The following is a 13,870-nucleotide window of genomic DNA, read 5'->3' on the forward strand; positions in this document are numbered from 1 at the left end:
CGCGAGTTAAATATTGGTGAGCTGGGCCGCAAATATGTTCATTGTGGGCCGAATGCGGCCCGCGGGCCGCGAGTTTGACATGCTTGATGTACAGTATATCAACTGACATTGTAGGAGCTGCTAACTAACTGTAAGGAATCCACTCCTGGCTTTGATTATAGCTTTTGCAGACTTCTGCAGTTGCAAAAGTTTCCTCTGGCAATCAATGGCATATGTGCTGCTTCTCATTGCAGCTTCTGCCTGTGCTACATCATTGGAGGAATACTCACACACCCTCCTCCTGTGATTGGATCTCCGCCCTTTATATCCTTGGTGTTGGCACTGAAACAGTGCCGAGCATAATCTCCTACCTGGGACGTTACTGTCTCTGCCACAAACCGCCCCAGGCCTCTCTCCTAGCGTTCTTACCTTCCAAGTTCCTGAGTATCCAGAGGCCTGTTCTTTCTCCTGTGCTGAAGCGTGTTGCCAGCACCGGTACCTGCTGCATTCCCTCCTACCAGTGGCTACCCTTCCTTTCCTGCGGCCTGCTGCTATCCCCTTGCAGTGGCCTGCCTTGGACATCTGCGCTGAAGCGTTGGTTCTTCCCGACGCTGCCCTGCGGTGAACTTCGGCCAGCCTGCTGTCTCCTCCTGCTGAGATCGGCGTCATGGGCCGAGGCCGCTCCTCGCGCAGAAGCCACTCCCGCGCTCACGTTCCTAAGCTGAAGCGGGGATCTCCTGTCTGCTTGTTGCCGATTCCTTGCTACGACTACGACCACCCGGATGTCTTCTATCCTGACCCTGCTTCGGCCATCGATTGTCCTGTCTTCTCCTACCCCGACTTTGGCTTCAATAACGACGATGCTGCCTTCTCCAATCCTGACCCTGCGATGTACGACTACGAACTGCGCACTCCGGATCAGTCTGCGCGGACTAAGGTCGGTGATACTGTAACCCCACCTCAGCCCCGCGGTCCGGTCCCGGTTTGTGGCGAGCATCGGCGTAACACTAACTATGTCGTTTGGTTGAATTGCGCTGTCAATGTTACAAAACACCTATATGTCAGTATGGTCTCTTGGTTGATTGACTGATTTGAGAATCATGGAATTTTATGCATATCATACGGTTGTTTGGCATTATACAACAGCATAGCAATAGTGTTTCATTTGAACTTACAGTTATTCTAGAGCCATTTAATTCATCAGGAATTATATGATTCAATATTGTGGCCATTAACTTTATATGTACATGAGACGAGTAATGAAGTGGTATGTGGTATGGGTACAACTTAGGGTCTATGACATTCGGTGATCATGTTCTCTGTCAATTGTATTAGAGCACATAGGTAATGATTCTGCCAGAAAGAAGTAGGCATATATTGTCTTCAGTATTTCTATTCTGAGCATTAATTCATTGCGAAGCTCTTACTGTTGTTCAAACATACCACTGTCAATGCGGATGATTTAAGGCAGCAGTAATTATAGATCTTAGCACCACGTGTTAGATTTTATTAGTTTTATTTTTATCACTTAATCATGTTTTTTTCACTACAATATATTCACTATAAAATATAAAATAATTAGTAATGTAAGTATGCAGAAACAAGTTCCGAGTATCGGTGCTCAGTAAGCCAAGGAAGCATGATTGTAGTGTAATAAAGTCCTGAATGATAAACATAGTGTAATGTTAGACAAACTCTGAAAAATATCCAGTGAGACTCCTAGGCCCAGTGCATAGAATTCTCATATTAGGGATTGATGAGATAACAGTTCATGTGGTGATGACGGACAATATCTGAATATGTAATCCTGTCAGAGTATGCCACTAGACCACTCACCCTGGAGTAGCACTTGTGTAATTGGCAGCTCATCCTTGATGTGTGCATCACGCCTGTCAATAGGAAGGAAGGTAATCCAAAGGATCAAAGCGGAGCACAACTGTTAAAAAGATGGGGACTAAACACCAGCAAAAAGGTTAAAAATTGTAAACTTTTATCCATGGTATACGAGGAACACAAAGTCAAGCACTCTGACGCGTTTCGGGCAGCAAGCCCTTTGTCAAAGAGTATGTTCGCGTCTGATCATACTCCCACTGTTATATAGGATCCTCCGCCCCAAACGGTGAGTGACACGAGATGGAATGGCGCGAAAACCTCTGCGGGCAAATCTAACTGGCGGAACCAGTCCACCAATCAACAGCCCGCAGTCGGACGCACCTCCCATATGTGCGGGGGATCGTATACAACAAAGCAGGAGCTGAGTACAAGATTCAAAATTCACAAGCATTGAACAATTCACATAAAATATATTACTAACAATGTAACAAAAATATTAAAACAACCAACTAACTTAATACGAGGAGGAATAGTACAGGGTAAACGGTTTCTTCCCAGAGTAGGGCTCTAAGTCTAGGAAGTCCCTTATGCAACAGTGAATCAGCACTAATACTTAAAGTATAAATGGTGAATAAAACAAACATCCACTGCTGCGGAGGAAAAGAGGCATATTGTGGTGGAACATAAACAGAGGAATCAATGAATAGAACCTCTAATTAAATGTTCCACCACATGGAAGATAAACAAGTATACATATCAGCTCAATATTGATATATATATATATATATCGCAATAATGCATCCATACACAAAAATAGAAAAGATGAAGTAATGATTGATACACATTCAAGCTTTATATAAATGGTCTGTTAATGATCAACTGAATGCATATTAACTATCCATAGAGAAATAATAAATAAATTGAGCTCATGATGACAAATATTGGATAATGGAAAATGATTTCGCGTGATCTTGCACCCTAAAAATAACGGAAAAAGATAATAGTCACCAGAAAAAAGTGGCTACATTAGTCTTTAGCATAAGAGCTCTACTCCATCTCTAAGTAGACAGAAAATCCCAATGTAAATATATATCAACTTGCAAAATTCATGTCAAGGGCCCTAAAGTATAATAGAGTATATTCCTAACTTAAAATGACCCCCATAATAAAACAGGAGCCATTGGTTTTCCTCTTAATATATAAAGATCCAAATGACGATAGACTTTGGGATGATATATCAAAAGGTTCCGAGATAAAATTCATAGATGAGAAAACATAACAAGAGTATTATTCTACATAGATGTGAAATCAAAACTCTATGTTCTACTACAGTTGTGATGACCATGCTAAAATGGTCCCCAATCAGGGAAGGTCTACCTATAGTCACTGTACCCAAAACAGGGCAGAGACATAATTTCAAAAAATGTTTAAATTCCCAATCTATATTCATGCCCTTGGGTGCCAGAGTCCCAAGGGCATACATCCAATGAATCTCTTTACAATTGAGGAGGGCTTGTCTATCCCCTGCTCTCACATTAGTGTGTAAATGTTCTATCGCACTAAATGAGAAGGTACGCAATGACCCTTCTGGACAATAGGTGAAGTGGCGTGCCACCGGGAATCTCTCATCTTTATTTTTAATACTCCTCACATGTTCACCTATTCTCACTTTGAGTGCTCTAGTGGTCCTTCCCACGTATCCACTACCACATGCACATTTGAGTATTTAAATAACATAATTGGTGTTACATGTTATAAAGGAACCGATATTATGTCTCTGACCTGTATGTACATTTCTAATGGATTTCTTAAGTGTCGCATATCTACAGAAATTACAATTACCACACCTAAAAAAGCCCTTCGGTGTATTCTTAATGGTATCTTTTTTCGGACAAAAAACGCTCGGTGAGATATGACTCCCATTAGTTCTCGCCTTTCTGACGACTATCCTTGGGTTGGACTTAGTGTAACTATCCAGTCTTTGTCCAATCTCAAGATCTCGCAGTGTCTATTTAGGATGGCTCTTATTTGTTCAGCTTGTTTGGAAAATGTGGTTATGAATAACGGTGTCTCTTTATTCGAATCAATCTGAGAGTATACCTTCCCCTTTTTGTTACTATGTTTATTTGTTTTTGCTTTATCTAATAGTTCAACACTTTCAGTGTGTAAAGCCTGCTTAAAAAAAGCCTCAATGTCACCATCACTATAGCCACGATTTTTACATCTCAATCTTAGTTGTTCGGCCTGTAATAAGAAGGATTCTTCAGTTGAGCAGATCCTTCTCAGTCTTAGGAACTGTTCTTTGGGAATGCCCCTAATTAGTGATCTAGGATGGGCACTGTTGGCTCTAAGCAGGGAATTACGGGAATTCTCTTTTCTGAAGACATTGGTCTGTATTTTCAAATTTATATCCACATAAAGATGTAAATCCAGATAGTCTATTTGAGTATCATGATGTACATGAGTAAATTTAAAATTATACACATTATCATCCAGCTATTCAAAAAAAGTGAAAAGTGTCTGTAAGTCCCCACACCAAATTAATATTAAAACATCTATATATCAACGATAAAAAACAATATAATCTCTGAAAGGATTGCTGTCAACGAAAATGTGTACAGTTTCCCAGAAGCCCATGAAGAGGTTAGCATAGGAGGGTGCGAAAGATGTGCCCATAGCTGTGCCCTGTGTCTATAAATAATATTGTTTGTCAAATAAAAAGTAATTATGTTTGTCACGGTAGCTTATGACAAGATATAATGAACACCAAATATCTGGGTTGAACTGAACGAGACTTAGATATAATAAAATATAATTTATTCCTTAAATAAGGTGAACACAGCAATATAGTACAATTAACAGACAAGAAGATAACACTTACTTAGGGTTGGGGGATGGAGAAGTATCCAATAGCAATTCTCCAACAGTCCAGTGATATTCAAGATGGAATCAGAAGCACGACTCCAGCAATCCAGTGACATTCAAGATGGTATCAGAAGCATAACTCCAGTACAACTAAAAACTGTAGGGTTGACACAGTTTATATAGTTTTATACAGTTTTACCTTTGCCAGTTTTTAATGCCTACAGTGACTCCACATATTGGCCAAATATGAACTCTCTGCGATCTCCAGAACTGGAGATACAGAAATGCACTTTAAAACATTATAATACATGCTTATAATGAAACATGGGAACAGGGGAACATACATTTTCAAGGTACAACAAGGTGCAAACCTCATCCCTGGACCGCAGTCCAGTTAACCTCTTGTCTCTCTGGTGAGGTCAGGGGATGGCCATATGGGGTGCAACCCCTTTAATACCGGGCCACCCCCTTTCTCCCTCTACAATGTTGTAATAAAAACATAACACAATCTAGAATAAACGTGCTCTGTACTAAGTGTATATTAGAATGATTCAAAAAATGACTAATTGCTCTAGTGCCCAATGTGTGATCTATTATCATGTATAACGAGGTCACATCAAGTGTGACCCACATGTAAGTATTGGACCATGTGATGTTTTGAATATCTGAAAGTAAATCAAGTGAGTCCCTCAAGTAAGAGGGAAGTTGGTTCACTATTGTTTGCAAAAAAGAATCCACGTACCTAGAAAGACCATCTCCCAAAGATCCAATGCTCCATATGATAGGTCTGCCTGGGGGGCAGACCAGAGACTTATGGATCTTTGGGAGATGGTGGAAGATAGGTACTGTGGGGAATGGATTATAAAGATATGTAGACTCTTGTTTTGACAGAACTCCCAACTTTCTGCCCAGATCAATCAGATCCTGAATCTCTGCAAGGTTGGGCAGTGTGGGATACTTATCCAATTTGCAATATGCCTGCATGTTATTCAGTTGTCTGAGAGCTTCAGAGTGATTGGCATTAATGTGCATCACCCCCACTGCCACTCCCTTGTCTGCATTCTTGATTATACAGTTAGTACCGCTACGGTTGTGAAGGGGTTAAGTGCACCCGCTACCCCCTCGCAAGCCCTAAACAACCACCGATGGGGCTAATACCCCCTTCACCCACCCCCACTACCCACAATAAAAAAAATTCACACACAGCAGCAGCAGCACAATTAATAAATAAATCTAAATAAATAAATAAATAAATGAATATAAATAAATACATTTAAAATACATTTTTATTGATAGTGTAGATGTGCAGAGGGTCTCCGGAGCTGAACCGCTGTGGTTTTAGGTCTGGGGACCCCCTGCTCCCCGAGATACAGGCCCCTTTAGGGGGTGCCGGTATCCCTCTGCTCTGCTTGGTTTACAGGCCGCGATCACTTGATCGGGCCCTTTAAACGCAGAGGGATACCGGCACCTCATAAAGGGGGCTGTATCTCGGGAAGCAGGGGGTCCCCCGACCTGAAACCAACGCGGTTCAGCTCCGGAGACCCCCTGCACATCTACACTATAAATAAAAATGTATTTCAAATGTATTTATTTATAGTCATTTATTTATTTATTTAGATTTATTTATTTATTTTTTGGCGGCTGCTGTGTGTGAGTTTTTTTTTATTGTGGGTAGCAGGGGTGGGTGAAGGGGGTATTAGCCCCAACGGTGCTAGTTTAGGGCTTGCGGGGGGGGTAGCGGGAGGGCTTAACCCCTTCATGACCGTAGCGGTATTAACTGCTACGGTCGTGAAGGGGTTAAGTGCACCCGCAACCCCCCCGCAAGTCCTAAACTCACACCAAGGGCCAAATACCCCCTTCACCCACCCCCGCTACCCACAATAAAGCGAGCACGGTGAGTTAACCCCTTCATTGCCTTAGCGGCTATCCGCTATGGTAATGAAGCAGCATTTCTGTATTTTAATAATATTGTGCAGGAGCAGGGGGTCCCTGAGCATTAATTTCTGGCTCAGGGAACCCCCTGCGCACTGTACAATATTATTAAAATACAGAAATGCTGCTTCATTACCGTAGCACATAGCCGCTAAGGTAAGGAACGAGTGTTTATTTATATATGTTTTTTATTCATACTGTACATGTGCAGAGGATCTCCGGAGCAGAAACGTTTTGGTTTTAGGTCTGGGGACCCCCTGCTTCCCGAGAAACAGGCCCCTTTAGGGGGTGCCGGTATCCCTCTGCTTTGTTTACAGGCCGCGATCACGTGATCGGGACCTTTAAACGCAGAGGGATACCGGCACCTCATAAAGGGGGCTGTATCTCAGGAAGCAGGGGGTCCCCAGACCTGAAACCAACGTGGTTCAGCTCCGGAGATCAACCTGCACATTTACACTATCAATAAAAATGTATTTTAAATAATTTTTAATGTGCCGATGTTTGCGCAGAGAGAGCAGCGGTTCTCTCTCTGCTGCAAACACATCTCGCCCCCCGGCCTATAGTATCATTGATGTGCATATACAGTACTGTATGTGTATGTTAGGGGTTATAGGGGTTGTTGTTATACAGTATATATATATATATATATATATATATATATATATATATATATATATATATACATATACATATATATACTGCATTACAATTCATGAATTTATGCCATCTGGCGGTCACGCGAAGCATTGCAGCCTAGTAAATCCTGAACCATTATTAATTAACACATCAACCGCGCGTCTGCCGTGTAATGCGCCTTGCTGGGAAGGCAAAAGGAGCCCGGCATGCTCCAGGTGAACAGAGTGGCATTCCAGGAACATGCCAGGTACATGCCAGTGATTAGTAAGAATAAATGCTGCCGCTGCTGTAATGTCCTTTCTATTTTTAAGGGAATAAAGGTGCTGTCGTTCCTGTCTAGAGATATTACTGTATCATAGGTCGATTTGGAGAAAGTGAAACCCCTGGCCAGAATTTGGAGATCTTTCTCAACTAGTTTCTCAAAGGTCTCCAAATGTGGTCCCTTAGTAAAAAATGGACAGAATACAGATCTACTTTTGAAGTCAGTATGTTTACTATTCCTCAGAAAAGTTCATTGTTCCTCTGCATCTGGAACCTGTATCTCATTGGATTCTTGTTCTATGAGTAAATCATTCATATCTTGGAGGAAATTGTACTCTCTAAATGATAGTCTGCCGTCACGAGCACCGTCAGCCAGGGAGCCTAGACAGCTATTGTCTATGCTATCTGGCGGAAGGCGCCTGCGAATGTAACAAGTACTGTCTTCAAACTCTAATTTAACCTGTTTATTTATGAAGTGCTTGTTCTTATTTTCAGACATATTACCAGCCTGTTTTGTTGAATCTGAGCCTTTTTTGTCTTGGAACAAGGGGACTAAGGACTCCTTTGCTGTAAGCCTTTAAGGTAACCCTAACAGTAATCCTGGTGGTGGAATAGGGGTGCTGTTTAAGAATTTTTGGGATGTGCATGCTCATCCTAGTGCACTGTGGGGAGGTGAGAGACAATTGGGCAGCCAGTTTATGTTATCGCTTTCACACCCTATTCATTTGTGAGCGAGTGTGTACGTGACACTGATACAATAATCAACTTAGATTGTTAGCTCCGCATATGTGTCACATACAGCTCAGTGTGCACTATCACTGTCTGAGCTATATAAGATTACATTAAGAACATTTTAAGCTTTGTGAAACAGAATGCACTTTTATATTTTATCTACCAATCTCTGAAACTCTTTTAGATGGCTCTAATATTCTCAGACACAGAATATTCTGTTCGTTATCAAAAATACATGCTCCCAGCTTCCGAAAAGATGGTGCAAATGATGCTATCTTATTTGATAGAAAAGGTGAGTGGTTACCAGATTTGAGCTCTCTAATTGCTATATTCACTGCTCTCTCTTTCTCTGTCTGTGTTCCTTTGGATGGAGTAGGGCTCATTATACTGTATATCTTTGGCAGAGAGGGACACAGTCAATGGTTACAAAGTGACATGTAAATGTCTGTTAAATCAGGGAACATTGAACACAATACACTGTGTTTCTTGAGTTAACAACATATCCACAAAGCTATTGATAAACAAAAACAGTTGTTACTAGGCTCATGGGCAATAGGGTAATGGCATGTTACTTCAGAATAATCCTATGTTATCTTAAAATAACGTGACCTTACTTTTATCCCTTCAATACATGAAAAAAGTTATTTCAATTACCTTTCATCCATTTTAAAATATATTACCCCTTTAGTAGCCCAATTAATAGATAGTAATGGGCTAGCGGTGTGATATACCTAGCGACATGCATGTGTGGACTCAAGTATGTTGGCAAACAGCTGTGGCAATGCATACTTGAACACATAGGGTGTATCAGGAATGACTTGGATTCCCCGATCTCGTGTCACATCAGAGATCAACATAGTGGAGATGCCAAAGCCCTAACTTTTCCGGGAATAGAGCAAATAATGACAAATATCAGTAGAGGGGAACGGGATAAAAAAAAAACTTCTAATGAGGGAATCTGGTTGGATATACCATTTACATACCCTGCCCCTAAATGGACTAAATGAAGGGTTTATGTAAGTACACACCCTCCATTCACTGATTTATATCCACTAAAGCTGATTATCTTTACATGCCACACTACAACTGTCCTTCAAAAAAAGGATCACTACTCTTTGACATACAATGAAAACCTTGTACCCTACAGTATGTGAATAAATACAAACAGGGCCGCCAACAGGGTGGGTCTGTCGAGGTTGGCGTCCCAGGCCCGGTGAATCAGGGGGCCCGGCCACCCGGGCTGTCGGCTGCCGAGCCCGTGTCAGAAAAAATAAATAAAGGCTGTGTCTGTTTAAAAAAAAAAAAATAATAATTTTAAAAAAGAGGAGAGGGTGGTGCTTTGGAGAATGCCAGGCCGCAGGGGATTGGAGGATGTCAGGGGGCGGGGCTTTGGAGAATGCCGGGCCACAGGGGATTGGAGGATGAATTGTTCTTTCCTTCCTACTGCAAGCCGGGCCTCCACTTCCCTCAGCACCGCCCCCTCCCTCTCTCCTCCAGTTCTGCAGAGGGGGGCTTCCATCTGCATCGCCCCTCTGTCCCTCCCTTCCATAGGATCCGCGGGCCTGCTGCACCAGGCACCAATTCTGCACCAGCCATGCTGTTCAAGCATACCCATCCACGGGCCCCAGGTAAGCCCACATGCCACTTTATACCACCCTCCCAGGCACCTTACTCACCCCATGGGGAGAGCGGCCTTATTTTTATGTATGTGTGTGGGGATAGGGATTATTGTGTCTGTCTGTGTGTGTCACTGTCTGTGTGTGTCACTGTCTTTGTGTTTCACTGTCTGTGTGTGTGTGTCACTGTGTGTGTCACTCGTTGTGTGTGTGTCACTCTGTGTGTGTCACTCTGTGTGTGAGTGTGTCATTGTGTGTGTTTGTCACCTGGTGTGTGTGTGTCACTCTGTGTGTGTGTGTGTCACTGTGTGTGTGTCTCGAGTGTGTGTGTGTCACTGTGTGTGTGTGTGTGTGTGTGTGTGTGTGTGTGTGTGTGTGTGTGTGTGTGTGTGTGTGTGTGTGTGTGTGTGTGTCACTCTGTGTGTGTGTGTGTCACTGAGTGTATGTGTGTTTCACTACCTGTGTGTGTGTCAAAAGTCTGTGTGTGTCACTGTCTGCGACATCGCGCGCCGCAAACAAATGGCCATACCTCTATGATGCAGGATGGAGAGCGCACGATCGCATGCACGTACGTTTCTCGGCCAGACAATTTTGTATTTGCCGCACGATGGCCATGTCAGGTGCGTGGATCAGCCAATGAGGGCGAACCTCTCACGTGACGCCATATCTCCCTGGACCTCAGTGCAAGTTTCGTACGTGACACGTGCGCAGCGAGTATAATCGCGACCTTATTCTCTGTCGTCCCCTTTTTTTTTTGAGAACATGGCATATTTAAGAGGGTATGAAGTGTGTGCTGCCTTGCTGGCAGAAAAACAGATTTTTTTTTGAGAATGTTTGATTTATCTTTGAAACATTAAAAAGTATGTATCGAATTGTGTAACCTGTTTTAGGAAGTTAAATACTGTAGTCCTTATTTTTCGCAATGTGTGACGGAGTATCCAGCATCCCCTTCCTTAAACTCCCTGTTTCTTATTAAAATAAAGTTTATTATATAATGCAAACCTTTTACAAATTATTTGCCAAGATTTGTATGTGCTAATAAGTAAAGGATTCACTTTCACTGATTATTCTAAGTTTATCTTGAATTCCAAGATTTTCAAGAATGCCAAGATCGTATCTATTAATTGAGGAAAAGCTGCTTCAGAGTTTGATATAAGGAACAGCATACAGTACCTATCTTCAAATGCAGGGTCTTTTAGTTCCTTTCTCCGTGTTATAGAAGTTGGTCTAACGTAGGGTAACCAGACGTCCATGGTAAGGGGGTAGAGAGAGAGACTGGAGGAAGGGAGAGAGAGTGAGAGACACTGGGGGAGAGGAGAAAGAGACACTGGGGGGGAGGAGAGAGAGACAATGGGGGAGAGGAGAGAGAGACAAGGGGGAGAGAGCATTAATAATACAGCATAAATGAGGACGCTTTTAGACAAATATCATAATGTATTTTTAAGTGATGTAACTTGTTTTATAAATAATCTTTTAATGTGTCCCAGTTTTTACTTTTGAAAATCTAGTCACCCTATCCCCAGGCCCTACCTACTGGCATCCTATGACCCCCCCCCCCACCGGAATTTTTCCCCTGCCCCACCCAATACCGGCCATCCGCTGCAGCTCTTTTCCTCCAGTGCAGTGGCACTCAGGCCTTGACGCTCCCAGCTCCCGCCCCAGCCAGTCTCCTCAGGCCCAGCCCCCCCACCCAAGCAGGCCCTACCAGCATCCTTTGCCCCTCCCAGGCCCTACCAGAATCCTACGCACCCCCCAATCGGCATCCTCCGCCGAGTTGTCCCCCCCGTTCCCCCAGGGCCGGTTGAAGCCTCCCCTTGCAGGCCGAAGGACCCAATTCCCAAATCTTTAAAAGCGCGTCCCAATAATATTGGTGATGTGCTGGCTTTGTATCTTCTATCTCAAAAAGACTGTGCACCTCTTGAAGTCAAATCACCTCCCTTGATTAAATGAAAAATGCAAAGTAGTGTATACTGATTAAAAATGTATCTCTCACGCAAAAGTGAAAATACACTCACATGGTTTCAAAGGTAACAGCGCCTTAAAAACAATCAATGGAGCTGCGACTGGTCAGGATCTCCGGGAGTTCTCTCTGTCCTCTGCTCGGTCTCCACCACTCCTTCCCGTCCCGCACTTCCGTAGAATGTCCCGGTTTGATCTCGGCCAGGTGTGCGGATCACGTCGTGTCCTACTTGCCACACGTCACATATACCACTCAACGCGTTTTACCGGGCTTGCCGGTTTCATCAGTAGTGGTGATGGTGTCTCTCAGGTGGTAATAAATACAGAGTCTCCTATACTCATTGGTGGAGCTAAACAGTGTCTATCTGTAACCAATCTATGCTTGATTACTGTGTATCCAATACTAAATGACAACAAAGTATATTAGCATAAAAATGGAGTGAGTAGTAGGACTGGGTGAATGAATGGCCAATAGCACTCAGGAAATAATTATACAAATACAATACAATCAGTATAATTTAACCCTCTTAGCATGACATGCATATGAGGTTCAAAAACCTATTTAATAACAACAATAAAAATAAAGATAAACATATATTAAAAGGTACATATTTTCTAAACAGCTACCCTAACAATACAAAATGCTGGAAAACAGAAGAAAAAAGGGGATTAGACATGAATAGCATGGATCAAAGATCCAGACGTCATTACAGAAATGCACTCAGTTCAAAATTGACATTTAGCCCATTAGGTGTCAAACATCCTATTTCATGAATCCGAAATGTCTCTCTTTTTAAGAGATCTTGACCTCTATTACCCCCTTGCCAATGTTGTGCTACCAATTCTATACCTTTAAATCTAAGACCTTTAGGGTTCGCATTGTGTACCTGAGAGAAATGTTTAGAGACGCTGTGGGTCATAAGCTGTTTTTTAATATTTCTGACGTGTTATAAAATCCGAACACGTAGGGGGCGGATAGTTTTGCCAATATATTGAAGCCCGCAAGGGCACTCCAGGAGGTATATGATAAATTTAGACCTACAGTTTATGTGTTGGTTAATTTTAAAAGTTATCTCTGTCTTATTGGACTTGAAACTGTCTACTACCTGACAGCTGAACTTGCACGCAGTGCAACTGTTACAGTACAGCTGAAGTAGTCTTTAGGCAATTCCAGCCAATTTGAGGTAATTTTTTTCCCCCTTAGAGTACTCGGAGTAATTTTATTTTTAATATTTGGTGCTCTTTTAAATATTACATGTGGTCTATCAGAGATATGGCCTGCTAGGATTGGGTAATTTTTTAATATGTGCCAATGCCTGTTGAGGATCTTCTGAATTTCCCTGTATCTTTATTGTATTGGGTTACAAAGGGAGTGTCCATTTTTTTCTGTATAGAGTTTGTCTTCTTGGAGCCTAGCAGCGATTTTCTTTTCAACGTAATCGGGCTTTTTTTAGCGCTAAATCCATATTGATATCATAATTTCTGTCTTTAATTTTTTTTGTAATAATCTCGTCTTGCTCCAAGAAAACACTATCTTCAGAACAATTTCTTTTATCCTTCTATATTGGCTGAAGGGGATATTTCGAATCCATTTATCATGGATTTATCATAGTGACAGCTATTTACTATAGTGACTGTAGACTTTAGTTATTGCTATTGACTTCCTTGAAGTATGTCTTAGTCTTAATTTTATCATTCTCAATGTATATTGTGAGATCCAGAAAATGAGCCTCTGATTCACTCACAATAGACGTGAAATTGAGATTGACTGTATTGATATTAATATTTTTCAGGAAATCTTCTAGGCTGTTTCTTGGGCCATTCCATATGAAGATATTTATTTATTTTATTTATTTATTTATAAAATATTTTACCAGGAAGTAATACATTGAGAGTTACCTCTCGTTTTCAAGTATGTCCTGGGCACAGAGTAAGACAAATAATACATGGTTACAAATACAGTTCCATATTATCGTCTATATATCTATTCCAGGACACTAGATTCTCCCCAAGTCCTGCCCAAGACCAAATGTGGTCCTCCACCCATGCACTCATGA

The 13,870-nt window shown here is 42.0% G+C and overlaps 1 protein-coding gene across 2 annotated transcripts in view; it reads left to right on the forward strand.

Annotated features, from left to right (window-relative positions):
* LOC142498794 (putative methyltransferase DDB_G0268948) overlaps positions 1 to 13,870 on the forward strand; it is a 142,123-nt gene that overhangs the window by 86,911 nt on the left and 41,342 nt on the right. The window contains exons 2-3 of one of the 2 annotated variants that reach the window (XM_075607254.1): positions 8,002 to 8,088; positions 8,423 to 8,530. The exons of the other annotated variant lie outside the window; for it this stretch is intronic. Of the exons in view, the coding sequence (XP_075463369.1) occupies positions 8,423 to 8,530 (108 nt within the window). The 5' untranslated portion in view covers positions 8,002 to 8,088. The remainder of the gene's footprint in view (positions 1 to 8,001; positions 8,089 to 8,422; positions 8,531 to 13,870) is intronic. 2 annotated transcript variants of the gene reach the window in all.

The sequence above is a fragment of the Ascaphus truei genome, chromosome 7 (genome assembly GCF_040206685.1).
Source record: "Ascaphus truei isolate aAscTru1 chromosome 7, aAscTru1.hap1, whole genome shotgun sequence".
NCBI lineage: Eukaryota > Metazoa > Chordata > Amphibia > Anura > Ascaphidae > Ascaphus > Ascaphus truei.